This window comes from Delphinus delphis, chromosome 5 (assembly GCF_949987515.2).
Source record: "Delphinus delphis chromosome 5, mDelDel1.2, whole genome shotgun sequence".
Lineage (NCBI taxonomy): Eukaryota > Metazoa > Chordata > Mammalia > Artiodactyla > Delphinidae > Delphinus > Delphinus delphis.
In genome coordinates this window covers 65,974,781-65,987,377 of record NC_082687.1, presented here as the reverse complement: position 1 = coordinate 65,987,377, position 12,597 = coordinate 65,974,781, and the positions used below count along the sequence as shown (strand labels likewise).

General features: G+C 43.0%; 1 protein-coding gene across 3 annotated transcripts in view; it reads right to left on the bottom strand.

Annotated features, from left to right (window-relative positions):
• Positions 1–5,074, bottom strand: part of CHIC2 (cysteine rich hydrophobic domain 2) — a 47,688-nt gene extending 42,614 nt beyond the window's left edge. Inside the window, exon 1 of one of the 3 annotated variants that reach the window (XM_060012516.1) lies at positions 4,602–5,074. In XM_060012516.1, coding sequence (XP_059868499.1) covers positions 4,602–4,720 — 119 coding nt within the window. In that variant the 5' untranslated portion in view covers positions 4,721–5,074. The remainder of the gene's footprint in view (positions 1–4,601) is intronic. The other 2 variants (XM_060012514.1, XM_060012517.1) reach the window with 2 other exon arrangements.
• Positions 5,075–12,597: the final 7,523 nt, after the last annotated feature.

Sequence of the window (12,597 nt, the reverse complement as noted above, 5' to 3'; positions counted from 1 at the left end):
CATAATTCCTGCCCTCAAAGAACTATCCAGTTTTGTGCAGAAATATCAATAAGATCTTCAAAAATCTCCAAACAAAAAATTTAATCTTTAAAAATGGAATTATGTCGGGTGGAAGAGAGGAGGTGGGAGTTATAAAGTTTAAAACAAACTGTTAAACTAAAGTGAATCTGTTATTTGGGCAAATCATATTCAGGTCTCTTGTTGCTAACCACAGCATCTAGAAGCAGTCTTGGTCCAATACATTTCAAGACAATTTTTTTTTAACTCTACCATCTGAAAGGTCAGTATACACTAAAGTGTTCCTGTGATGTCTCCTATGCAAAGATCCTATTGTATCCCAAGTGTTCCCATATTTTTTCAAGTCACATTTCTAAATCTTTCAATTTTCACAGCTTAACTGAGATGAAGACAAAGAGAATGATGTCCCACAGCCATTGATAAAAACTGGTAAAGGATGAGGAATTATTTGTGGACATGACAGGAAGATTATACCTCAGAAGAAAGTACCCGAAGACACAATAATTTAGTGAAATTAGAAACAAACCCCAGTAAAATAAGTTGGCTCTATGACTGGGCTTATTTTAGAAGTCAAAGATTATACATGCCCTATGAAAGCTCCAGGTTTGATTCTGATATGGGAGGGCATGAAATGAGACAGGAACTAATGTCAGTTATAACGATAGTTTAGATAGGAAATACTGGCCTAAAACCAGTTTTAAATTCTAATTTTTATATTAACACATCACTATCATCATTGTAAAAAATTAAACTCTTCAACAAATGATCATTACATTTTACACAAATTTATTCTAAGGGGCAAAGAACACCATAATTTAAAAATATTAACAAATTTGGCCAATACCACCTAATAAGTTAATCAGTTTTTTCCCCTCATCTTCATTACATCATAATACACACACACACACACACACACACACACACACACACACACACACACACACACAGGAAATCTACTTTTAATTGAAGTGGGAGTTCAAGCCTTTTAAATTACATGTACATAAACATTATGCAATAACAGGAACTTATCATTTCCCTCTCTTCCTTCAAATGCCACTTTCCTCAAAATATGCTTCTGCACAAGATTTCTTCCTGTTGGAGCTGCCACCCTGTTTCATATTGCTACATGCAAATCCAAAAATGAAGGAAATTATTATACTCATCTAGAAGAATATCAAGAAAGAATACTGATCTTAATGGAGGTACACAGTTTAAGCCTGATTTGGGGTCAACATGAAAATATTTTATTAGAAACTACATTAAAGCAGGCTTCGTTTAGGCAAATTATACATTTTAAATACTTATGTTCCCAAAATCTGATTATGCCACAAAACTAACCAAGACCTGCCTGTGTAGTAGAAAATGGAAGGTGACTTAATTTCTCACGTCACTATAATGACGTGCCAAATTACATCATATGAGAATATAGTGATGTCTAAAATGAGAGTAATAGTATAATACGATGTAGTAAATCATAGGGGGAGAAACGAGTAGAAATATTCAACTATAAGCGTCTACTCAAAAGTGAAATCTGTGAAAAACACATATGGATGGATCTATATCTTTTCAGATTGATCTGTATTACAGATGATTCTATACATTACACTATAATTGCCTTTCAAGGGAAAAGGGCTCTGAACAGTTCCTTAGTTTAAATAAATGGGTAGGGGGTAGGGCAGCTGCAGTGATAAGCTTAACCAGTCTTATTATAACTATTTTAATAGCTCTTCCCATTTATACTTAAGATTTTTTTTTGATGTGGACAATTTTTCAAGTCTTTATTGAATTTGTTACAATATTGCTTCTATTTTATATTTTGGTTTTTTGGCCGCAAGGCATATGGGATCTTAGCTCCCCAACCAGGGATCGAACCCACACCCCCTGCATTGGAAGGCGAAGTCTTAACCACTGGACCGCCAGAGAAGTCCCCACATTTGTACTTAAAGGCAAGAAAAACTGAATATGCTCAACAGGTATAGCAACCCATAAACACCAATTTCAGAAACCTTTATAGGTGTTAACTGGGTTCCTACTGGCATAGTAAGCCTGTGAATTATGTATGACAGAGTCATGTAAAAAAAGTTTTGCATTAGTTACTATATTTATATATGGCGCCACAAAACAGGATTAGGTTTTCAATGCAGAAAGATTCTTATTAATCCTCACTGAAATATTTCACACAATAATTTAACCTCATACAAATTGTCTAGAAATGGAAAAACAAGACTAAAGTGAATCACTATTAGGTTTGAAAACGGCAGTTCGGATTGCTTAGTACTGTGCTTTACTCCTATGTTTCTCAAAGTGGAACACTGTGTGTGTGAATGATAATAAAGGCTAATATCTATTGAGCACATTACCATACAATGTGATGAATTCTTTGCATGTATTTTCTCAATTAATCCTTAATAATTTTAACAGTGAGGGACTATAACTATCCCCATCTTAAATGAAGAGTCTTAGATATAAATAATTTACCCAAAAAGTGGCAGAGGATAGATCTGAACCCAGAGCCTGGAACCAAGGTAACAGGAAAGAAAGAGAAGTTGCTGAGGGAGATCGCAGAAAAATTAACTCCCCTCGTAGAAAGGCATACTGTTTACTGGTGGCATATAGTTCCTCTTATACTCTGGAATAATGGTTTTCAATCCTGGGTACATATTTGAATCACCTGTGGAACTTTTTAAACAAGCTATGCAAGCCTGGGACACTCACTTAGATAACTGGCTTTCACCTGGGCCAAAGACACGGCTTTTTTTTTTTTAAAGCTCCCCAGGTGATTCTAATGGGCAACTAACGTTGAGAACCACCACTAATTCTCTCCACTCTGTTAACCTCTCTAAGCAGCCAACTAAAATCAAATTTGCTAATCACCTATTTGGTTCTGAGCACTTCGCCTATTATATTTTCCATCATGCCCAAGAAAGTACTTAGCTTTTCTTTCCCTTAAACAGAGGAAACATTATAACTAGAGTTGCACCTTTTTAAATAAAATATTGCCAGCTTTTTTTTTGACAAGAGGAATGTAAGGGGCAGGGTGGGCAGACAACATGATAAAGTTTGAAAACTCTTCTTTAAGCACTCCTCAGGTTTAAAAGAATGTAAAAAGGTCCTAATAGTCAAACAAAACTTAAATGGCAGGCTCTGAAGACTTAAAAATTTCTGTGATATGTGTTAAAAAAAGATTTAATATCCCACTATATTTGGTTACATGTCTTAATTCTGCTGGTGATAACAGTTAAAATACTAAGTAACTGTTATTGTGGTGATAAATTCCATTGTCTTCTCATGGCACTGTGACAGCACTTAGGCAGCGTTTTCACCCTGGTTAAGTCACCTGAATATAAACTAACAGGTGCTAAAGAAATCAAAGCATTACATAAGCACACCCAAACAACAATATGGCTGATCACATCATGTATTGAGAAATGCAAGGGTTTTGCTGACGGTCTTATATGAAAAGTCTTACTGTTTCACTGAAAGTTATTCACTGCAAGACCCACTCACCCTAAACCAAAAATATAATGAAAAGTGTTCCAGGCAGTCTCAGACTTGCTGGCCCTTTTATTTTACTAAAAAGGTGAAGTGGGGAGATATCTGACAAGCATGAAGTTTGACCTAGGATTTGAACAGAGATCTAAAATGAAAAACAGTATAAATACTTCAAGTTGTACAAAACTCTGGACTTCTCAGAGAAACATTACAAAACTTCCTGCTTCCGGACAGCTCATTATTTGGTTCAAGTCTTCACATTCCTTTATTAGTCATGACCTTTCAGAAAGCTCTCCTTCCTTATTGTTTGAATAATATTGCGCTTTTAAAATGTTGCCAGTTGGACTTACAGAAACCCTTATCAAATGAAGAAGCCATCCCAGAGTTCATGCCCAAAGGAGGGACTTAGAATACTGAGAACCCTCAGTAACCTGAGCGGTGTGTGCCCATCACATAGATTTTTTTTTTTAATTATGTGTAAGCATACATCGTTCTGCATCTTAAATATATATGTTCATCTATACTTTTTATCATATACAATTACAGGAACTTGCACTAGTTCCGCAGAAACTGACTCTGCCAAGAAACTGGGAAGACCTGTGGGTGTGTGAAATACACAAGGACAGGGAACCACTCATTACCGATCGTCACTGGGGTCTCACCCGGCCCACATCTGGCCTCTGAGCCATATGTCACTAGGCTCAAAGGCACAGACGAGGAGACAGAAGCACAGGGTAACTGGATGAGAAAACAGGGGGAGACACCTCAGAAATGCGTATTTCCACCCCAAAGCTGAAGGGGTGGCCGGAAGGGCAGACCCTGAAGAATAACCTTCCTTCTGGGATCCGTCAAGGCGCCCAGGCCCGAAGGGCCTACTAAGAGGGGTGCGGGGGAAGGGAGGGCAGCGTCTGTCCCCACTTCAGAGACCGAAACCAATGAAAATAAAGCAAGTTTTCACTTCCTGGTCGCCTACTCCTCCCGCAGGCCTCCGACACCAGACGCACACCGGGGCGAGAGGGCCCCCGCGGAGTAAGGGGCCCGCCCCAGCCCTGCACCTCCCGGCCTCGCCCTCGCCCTCCTCCGGGCCTTACACGGTGACGTGACCGGAGCCGCGGACCACCACCGGGTCCGGCGAGTACTTGAGCAGCTGCTCCTCCAAGGCCCGCTCCTCGTCCTCCTCCTCCTCATAGATCTCGTCGAAATCCGCCATCCTGAGCCTCCGAGGCCCCCTGCCCGAAGGGGCCTGTCCAGGGGCTGAGGCCGGGATACGGGCTGGCAAGGCGGCGGAGGCTGAAGGGAGTCGCTGCCGCGGGCTCCGAGGCCGCGGAGTTCACTCCGGGCTGTCTCGGCGTCGGCTACAGAGGAGATGGGGTCCCGGCCGTCGCCGCCGCCATTACCGTCAGCAATAACAACAACACAATGTCAACATCCGCCCAAGAGCCGACACCTCCACCAGCGCCGCCGCCGCCACCGCCTCCGCCGCCGTCGCCGCCGCCTCAGCAGCAACTCAGGCAACCACAGCAACAGCCTGCGCCTCCTGCAGCGGGAGCACCGGGCTACGGCATCGCGAGACTTCCCGGGAGGGCGGGCGGGCGAACGGGCGCGCGAGCACGCGGGCTGGATGGCGGGAGCGCGCACGTGAGGCCTCGCTAGCTCCCCCAGGTCGCTTTCGTTCCTCCACTTCCACTCGCCGACGGCTCCTCGGACGCGCGCTCCCGCAGGCGCGGCACCGCTCCCCAGCAGAGGGGTCGCGGACCCACAGAGGGGAGTGTCTCTGGGAGCTGGTGGCGTTGACCCCGACTCAAAGAACAGATCTCTGAGTGTCCAGTGGGGCACTTAGTTCCCCAGAGTAATGTCTAACCGAAACAACAAAAGATAAAAACCCTGATTGGAATAGAGAATTTATTGTGTATGTGGTTGCCAGTTTATCTAACAATCGAATCTCACTTTTCGTCAGTCTTTTTAGTCTGTGATGAGAACCAGAGTCTGTACTTTTCCAATTTGAGGAACTCAACAGACACACTGCAAATATTTTTTGTCCACTATAATACAGGATTTTTCAAAACATATCTAAAATCAAACATCTTGTCCCATTATCCCCTTAAATATAGTCCAGTAGATGAGGCCAATTATGCTGATTTTTTTTCCCTACAAGAAAACTCATTTTAGTCATGCCATGAAGCAAAATTGGCAAATTCTCTGGATTCCAGATTAGAAGAAGCATTCTCCTGCCCCAGCTTCCTCACCAGCTATAACCTCTTTTCTCCCGTAAGAACTTAGGAAATCCCTAAGTTCTTAAGCTCCTCCCAGGAAAGGAAAAGTGAAGGAAGGAGAGGGGAGGTACCGTTTAATGGATTCCCCTTACCAGTCTAGACTACCAGTAAAGGCTTAAGGTTCACATTGGCCACTTGGCTTCATGGTCAAGAACCTGCCCAGGCAAATAGTTCAGGGGCAGGAGTAGGCTCCTGAGAGAGTCCAGGACAAGGAACATACACTGTGCGGGCAGGAAAGGGTAGTCATACCCAGTGCTGGTGAGAATATTCTCCAAGTACAGTGTTCACTTCTACCAGTTTAGGTGGGTCGTTGTTAAAGTTGAGAAAGTGCAGGGGAGGGCAATTAGGATAGTGAGTGAGAAATGCCAAAGAACCTCCTACTGGTAATGGCTGAAGAAAATGAGCATAGTTAGCCAAGAAAAGATGAAGGAAAAACATAGTAGATAGTATCAGACTTGCTATGTATCTCTCCTGAGTACATTTATGCATTCGACAAACATTTACTGAGCTCCAACCATGTGGCAGGCACTGTGTGTGTGTGTGTGTGTGTGTGTGTGTGTGTGTGTGTAATGAGGTACAGTTCCTGCCTTCCAGTAGCTTATTTATCACTAAGGCAAGCAATCATAATCCTGTCGAGTGCTCCCAGAGGAGTATCAGAGGGCGGCGGTAACAGAGCACACAGGAGGCAGCTTGGTTTGGTGATTAACTGCCTGCCTGACTGCCTGTCTTTGAATCTCAGCTCTGCTACTTACAATGTGACACTGGACAAGTCATTTAACTTCTCTGCTCCTCATGTGTAAGTTGAGGATAATAATAGTACTACCCCACTGGGCTGCTCTGCAGATTAAACAGACTACTACATGTGAAATGCATAGAAGAAAGCCTGGCACACAGTAAATATTGGGTGGCAATAGGAGATCTCTAAGGCCCCATCCGACTAATCAACTCTATGAGGATCAGCACAATTGTTTTGCATTATGTAATGCTTTACTGTTTATGAAGCACATACATATCATTTAATATTCCCCAAGAACTCTGTGAGGTAATCTAGGATGTAATTGATTCCTGAGTTTCAGAGATGCTATGTGACTGTCCTACAGCCAAATGGCTATCTAAGAGTCAAACTCAGGGCTTCAATTCAGTGCACTGGGTAGGCCAAGCTCCTGAATTTCTTTCTTGGCAGGAACTAGGAGGCCAAGTGGCTGCGCTCAGTTAAAGGAATGGCTGCAGATGGGAGGGTGAGAAAAGGGAACCAGAGGAAGAAAGGTCAGTATGTTCCAGACATGGCCCACACCCTGTGTGCCGTGACTGAGAATTCACCTTTCTGTAGAAATAATGGCAAAGATAAGGGGCTGGTGCCCCAAAGTTTCTAAATCATCACACAAGGGCAGGGGAAGTCACCCACGGCCCTTTAAATCTCCAGCACTTTCCATAGCTCCTGCTTCAGAGGAGGAGCTCAATAAATGCTTTCTGAATTGAGATATATTGTTACTGGTGCTGTTTCCAGAACATCATGAGTTAATTAGGCTTTTGAGGACTGTGCAAATCTCACCCTTATCTTAACACTGGTTCTGTGTGGGAGAAATGTTCTTATTCTAAGATCTATCCAACAGAGAGAACTTTGTAACTCCCACTGCCTCAGTGTAAGGCGGGGGCTACCTTATTTTTGCTCCTCCTATTTCACGCTTCTTTTTCCTGTTCTGAAAACCCTGTCACAGCCAGCAAAAGGGTGTAGGACCTGGGAACAAGGGCGAGAGGGTAAAGGGAAGATGAGTCAAACATTTCCCTGATGATGGTTGACATCATAATCCCAAACTCCATTTCCAGCCCTCCAGGGTCCAGCTTCCTGTCACACTCCTTTTCCAGTCTCTTCCTGGGGACAAATCTCCCTTCTCAGTATCTTTTCCCTCAGCTTTCAGGTGCTCTCCTGCGCTCTGCAGTATGGACTCCCCTCCATTTGAGCTCCCCTTTACATTCCTGCTTCACACACTTTCACATGTACCCTCACACCAAAAGGCTCAAAACCAAACAGGAAGATGCCTCAGAGGCCTCATGAGGCAGCAAATCTACAGTTGCTTTTAAGGCAAATATCCCTAGATTTGAAAACTTCCAAGTTCTGTCATTACCTAGCTGAGTGGCCTTGGGTAGTTTCAACTTTCTAAGCTTCCTTTTCTTCATCCTGAAATGGGACCTATGTCATGGGGTTATCAAGGGTCAAATGAGATAATGCATGTGCTATGAGGTGAATCGTGTCTCCCCAAAATTTATATACAGAAGCTCTAACCCCCAAGGGGACGGTATTTGGAGATAGGGCCTTTGGGAGGTAATTAGGTTTAGATGAGATCATGAGGCTGGGGTCCTCAGGACAGGGTTAGTGTCCTTATAAGAAGTCACCAGAGAGCTTACTCTCCCCAACACCCTTGCCTTGGTGTGAGGACACAGAAGGAAGACTTCCACCTGCAAGCCAGGCAGCTGGTTCTCACCAGGAACCAAACTGGCAAGCACTTTGATCTTTCTGCAGACTTCCAGTGTCTCCAGAACTTGTGAGAAATACATTTCTGTTGTTTAAGCCAACCATTCTATGGTATTTTGTTACAGCAGCCCGAGCTAAGACAGCATGTAAACCCTCATTTGTTCACTCATTCATTCATTAAACAAATACGCACTGAATTACTCCCGTGTGCCGTACTCTGCACCAGGAACTAGGGTTTAGCAATAAGGTAGTGAATGAAACACAGTCCCTGCCTTCATGAAGCATAAAGTCCATGGGGGAAGGGTGACAGACAACTATAAAAATAATTAACTATCAGAGTTGTGATCAATCCTGTGGAGAAGTACAGGGGACCATGAGGGCTAATGGACCTAACTTATCCTGAGAAATCAGGAATTCTCCTCTGGGGAAATGACATTTAAGATAATGAGCTAAGCAAAAGTATGAGGGTGGGGAAATAGAAAAGAGGAGAAAGTTCTAAGGCAGTGAAAATGGCATGTTTGTCTTAGTTTGGGCTGCTGTCACAGAATACCACAGACTAGGTGGCTTATGAACAACAGAGATTTATCCGCCCTCATGACCTAATCGTCTACCAAAGGCCCCACCTCCTGATACCATCACATTGGGGGGTAAGATTTCAACATAGGAATTTGAGGAGAACACAAACATTCAGTCTATAGCAATACTTAAAGACTCTGAGGCAGAAAAGCACATGATCCAAATCAGGTAAAAACCAAAGTGTGGTTGAACCATAGGAAGGAAGGCAGAGCCAAAATGCAATGGGATAAAAGAGGCTGAGAGAAACTTGAAGGCCTTGATAAAGAGCCAGAAGTTCATCCTAAAAGTAAGGAAGATACACTGAGGATGTGAAGCCAAGCCATGACATTATCAGATGTGCATTTTAAAATCTGCAAATGGGAGACCAGTAGTCCAACTTACCCAGCATGTATACCCTACTTCTTCTGGAAACAGCACTCATCCTCCCCTCCCTGGACAGTTTGTGGTAAACCATATCTCCCCTACTCTCAGTACAGATGATTGGGTTAAGCTGGGCACATCCCCAATTCCAAGAGTGTGCATATGACCTAGGGTGTCAAGTCAGAGAGCATGGGATACCTTGGGGCAGAGTGATTGGTTTGAACAGATACATGATTCAGACAGAACCAATGAGATTCAATACCAGAACTTTTAACATAACTATTGGGAAGAGGGGGATCTCTTTTTCTATGAATCTACTAGGAACCATGTCGCTCTTACAGTAGTAGAAACAGTCTAAGAATGATGCCAACACTGGGGGAAGCAGAACCAAGGAATGAAGCAGACATGACTTTTCCTGATGACCATGTCCTGAGTCCCCTGAGTTCAGCTACTCCTAAAAATTTCCCTGGTTTGTAGGCGAGAATAATGGATTTAGTGGACACCCAGTGGAGATGCCCAGTAGAACATAGTTAGATAGACACGGATATTAGACAGACAGATGGATAGATATGTGGGTAGATGAATGAAGAGATAGATAAGACAGGGAGAAGAGAGAATGAGGAGAGGGAGAGGCTCAAAAGATAAGTCTTGGCAGGAAATAAAAACATTTGGGACCCATCAACTCATAGATGGTAAAGGTAGCCATAGAAGTGCCCTAGATGGCTCAAAAGCCAAGAGGTGAGGTCCCCGGGAGAGAGTGAGAAGATAAGATGATGTAGGGTGAAGGAATTACAGTGAGTAGGGATGGAGACAGGAGGAAGGACTGACAAAGGAAATTGAGAGAAACTAGTCAAAGTGGTGAGAGGCAAACTCAGAGAGTGTGGTGTTACAAGTAAAGGGAGAGAAAAAAGTAAAAGAAGGAGGTAGTAGCTGTTCAAGTGAGATGCTGCAGAGATAATGTAAGAAACCAGTGTCCACTGTATTAAGGAGAACAGCAAATCCTGAGGAAGGACTCAATTTCTACAACCAGCAATTTGATAGAGCCAACACAGAACCCCTTGATTAAATATAACCATTAAAAAAAACAGTAATAAAGGGGAGCATAACTCCCCACTCCTTAAGTGTGGACCATACATAGAGACTTCCTTCCAAAGCAAAGGGGGGAAGACTAACTTTACAGTGGTGACACCTGACAAACACTGCAGCCAGCTAATCAAAGTCAACATCATGCTGACCATAAATTATGTTGATAGTATGTACGTTTGTTATGATATGATGACAATGGCACTTAACCTTTCTGATCTTCCTCCCCAAAACCCATAAGCCCATTCTAATCATAAGAAAAACATTAGACAAATTCCAGTAGTGATGCATCCTACAAAATACCTTAACAGTACTCCTGAAGACTGCCTAGGTCATCAAGAACAAGGAAACTCTGAGAAACTGTCACAGCCAAGAGGAGCCTAAGAAGACATAACAACTAAAGGTAATGTGGCATCCTGGATGGGATTTTGGAACAGAAAACGGAACTTAGGTAAAAACTAAGAAAATCTGAATAAACTATGGACTTCCGTTAATAATAATGTATTAATGTTGGTTCATTCATTTTAGCAAACATACTGTAACATGTTAATAACAGAAAACTTGCATGCAGTAGTGTAGGGAACATTCTGTATTATCTTCTCAATTTTCCTTAAAGTCTAAAACATCTCTTAAAAAATAAAGCCTAAGTTTTAAAAATTAGTAATATAGTAAATACTGAATTTAAAAGAGAGACAGAGAAAGCTTTTTAGTGCCAGAAGCAAAGATGAAGCTTTAAGCTTGAGTGATAGACTCATAGACTACATCATGGGGCTGGGAGGGGAAGGGTTAGGGGGAATTACTGGACCAGAAGTAGGTCCCAGCAGCTAAAGGCAGGAGTTTCAATATGCTGTGATAGGAGACCTGGCCCTGGGCAGGTTCAAGGCAGGACCATGGCATCTAACCAGGAAGGGCAGCAAGACAGAAACCAGAAAAACTCTGCCCATGGGCAAAGGAAGCAACATGGAAAATTTTTCTCGTGGAATTCTGGGCTGAGGAGATAAAGATCTCTGGTGAAAAATCAAAGGCCCAGGCCTACACCTTGCTTAACTGCCATATGCAAATTTACACCAAACTTGTAATACAGGAATGGCTGACCTAAGACATTAGTTGAGGGAGGAATCATTTCTAGCATATGATTTTCAAAAAAGGCAAATGGGTTGGGATCTAGCATACAGTGCCTGGAACCTCACAGAAGATGTTAGCTATTTTTCTTTTCTTTTCTTTTTTTAAATAGATTTTATTTATTTATTGGCTGTGTTGTGTCTTCCGTGGCTGTGCACGGGCTTTCTCTAGTTGCAGGGGGCTTCTCATTGCGGTGGCTTGCGGAGCACAAGCTCCAGGCACGCAGGCTTCAGTAGTTGTGTCACACGGGCTCAGTAGTTGTGGTGCACGGGCTTAGTTGCTCCGCGGCATGTGGGATCTTCCCGGACCAGGGCTGGAACCCATGTCCCCTGCATTAGCAGGCAGATGCTTAACCACTGTGCCACCAGGGAAGCCCCAACTATTTTTCTTCTTATTACTCTATCTCTGTTACTATCTAAGAAGAGTGATAGGGACAATAAAACTAACGTATGATTTTGTATGTTCTAGAGCCTAATTTATTAATATTTGGATAGGGTAGATGTGGTATTAGGGAACATGGCCTTAGGAGCAGAAATGTTTGGTGCCAGCCATGAGTACCATCTTTCTAGGTGAGAGGAAGAAGTTTAAATTGCATCAGGAGAATTTTAAATTGTCTGGAGAAATTCAAATTTCTTGGTTCTCTGGAAAAACAAATAAAATGTCTTACTTAGTCTTTACTCATAGGTATAATTCCCAAAAAGAAGTTAATCTTCTCAACCCACACTGATCATTAGCACTTTTTTTTAAATTTATGTATTTTATTTATTTATTTTTGGCTGCGTTGGGTTTTTGTTGTTGTGCGCGGGCTTTCTCTAGTTGAATTGAGCGGGGGCTACTCTTCATTGTGGTGCACAGGCTTCTCATTGCGGTGGCTTCTCTTGCTGCGGCTTCTCTTGCTGCGGAGCACAGGCTCTAGGCACGCAGGCTTCAGTAGTTGTGGCACAAGGGCTTAGTTGCTCCGCGGCATGTGGGATCTTCCTGGACCGGGGCTCGAACCCATGTCCCCTGCAATGGCAGGCGGATTCTTAACCACTGCGCCATCAGGGAAGCCCCCCCCCCCACACTGATCATTTTTAAAATCTTTTTTAACATAAAATTGACACTATGTGTCCCAATCTTAGAGTCTGTGGTGCTCAGAGTATTACTAGTGAAAAATAGCACTGCTGCTCCAGTGCCCTAGGATTAAGGAAAGGTCGTGTG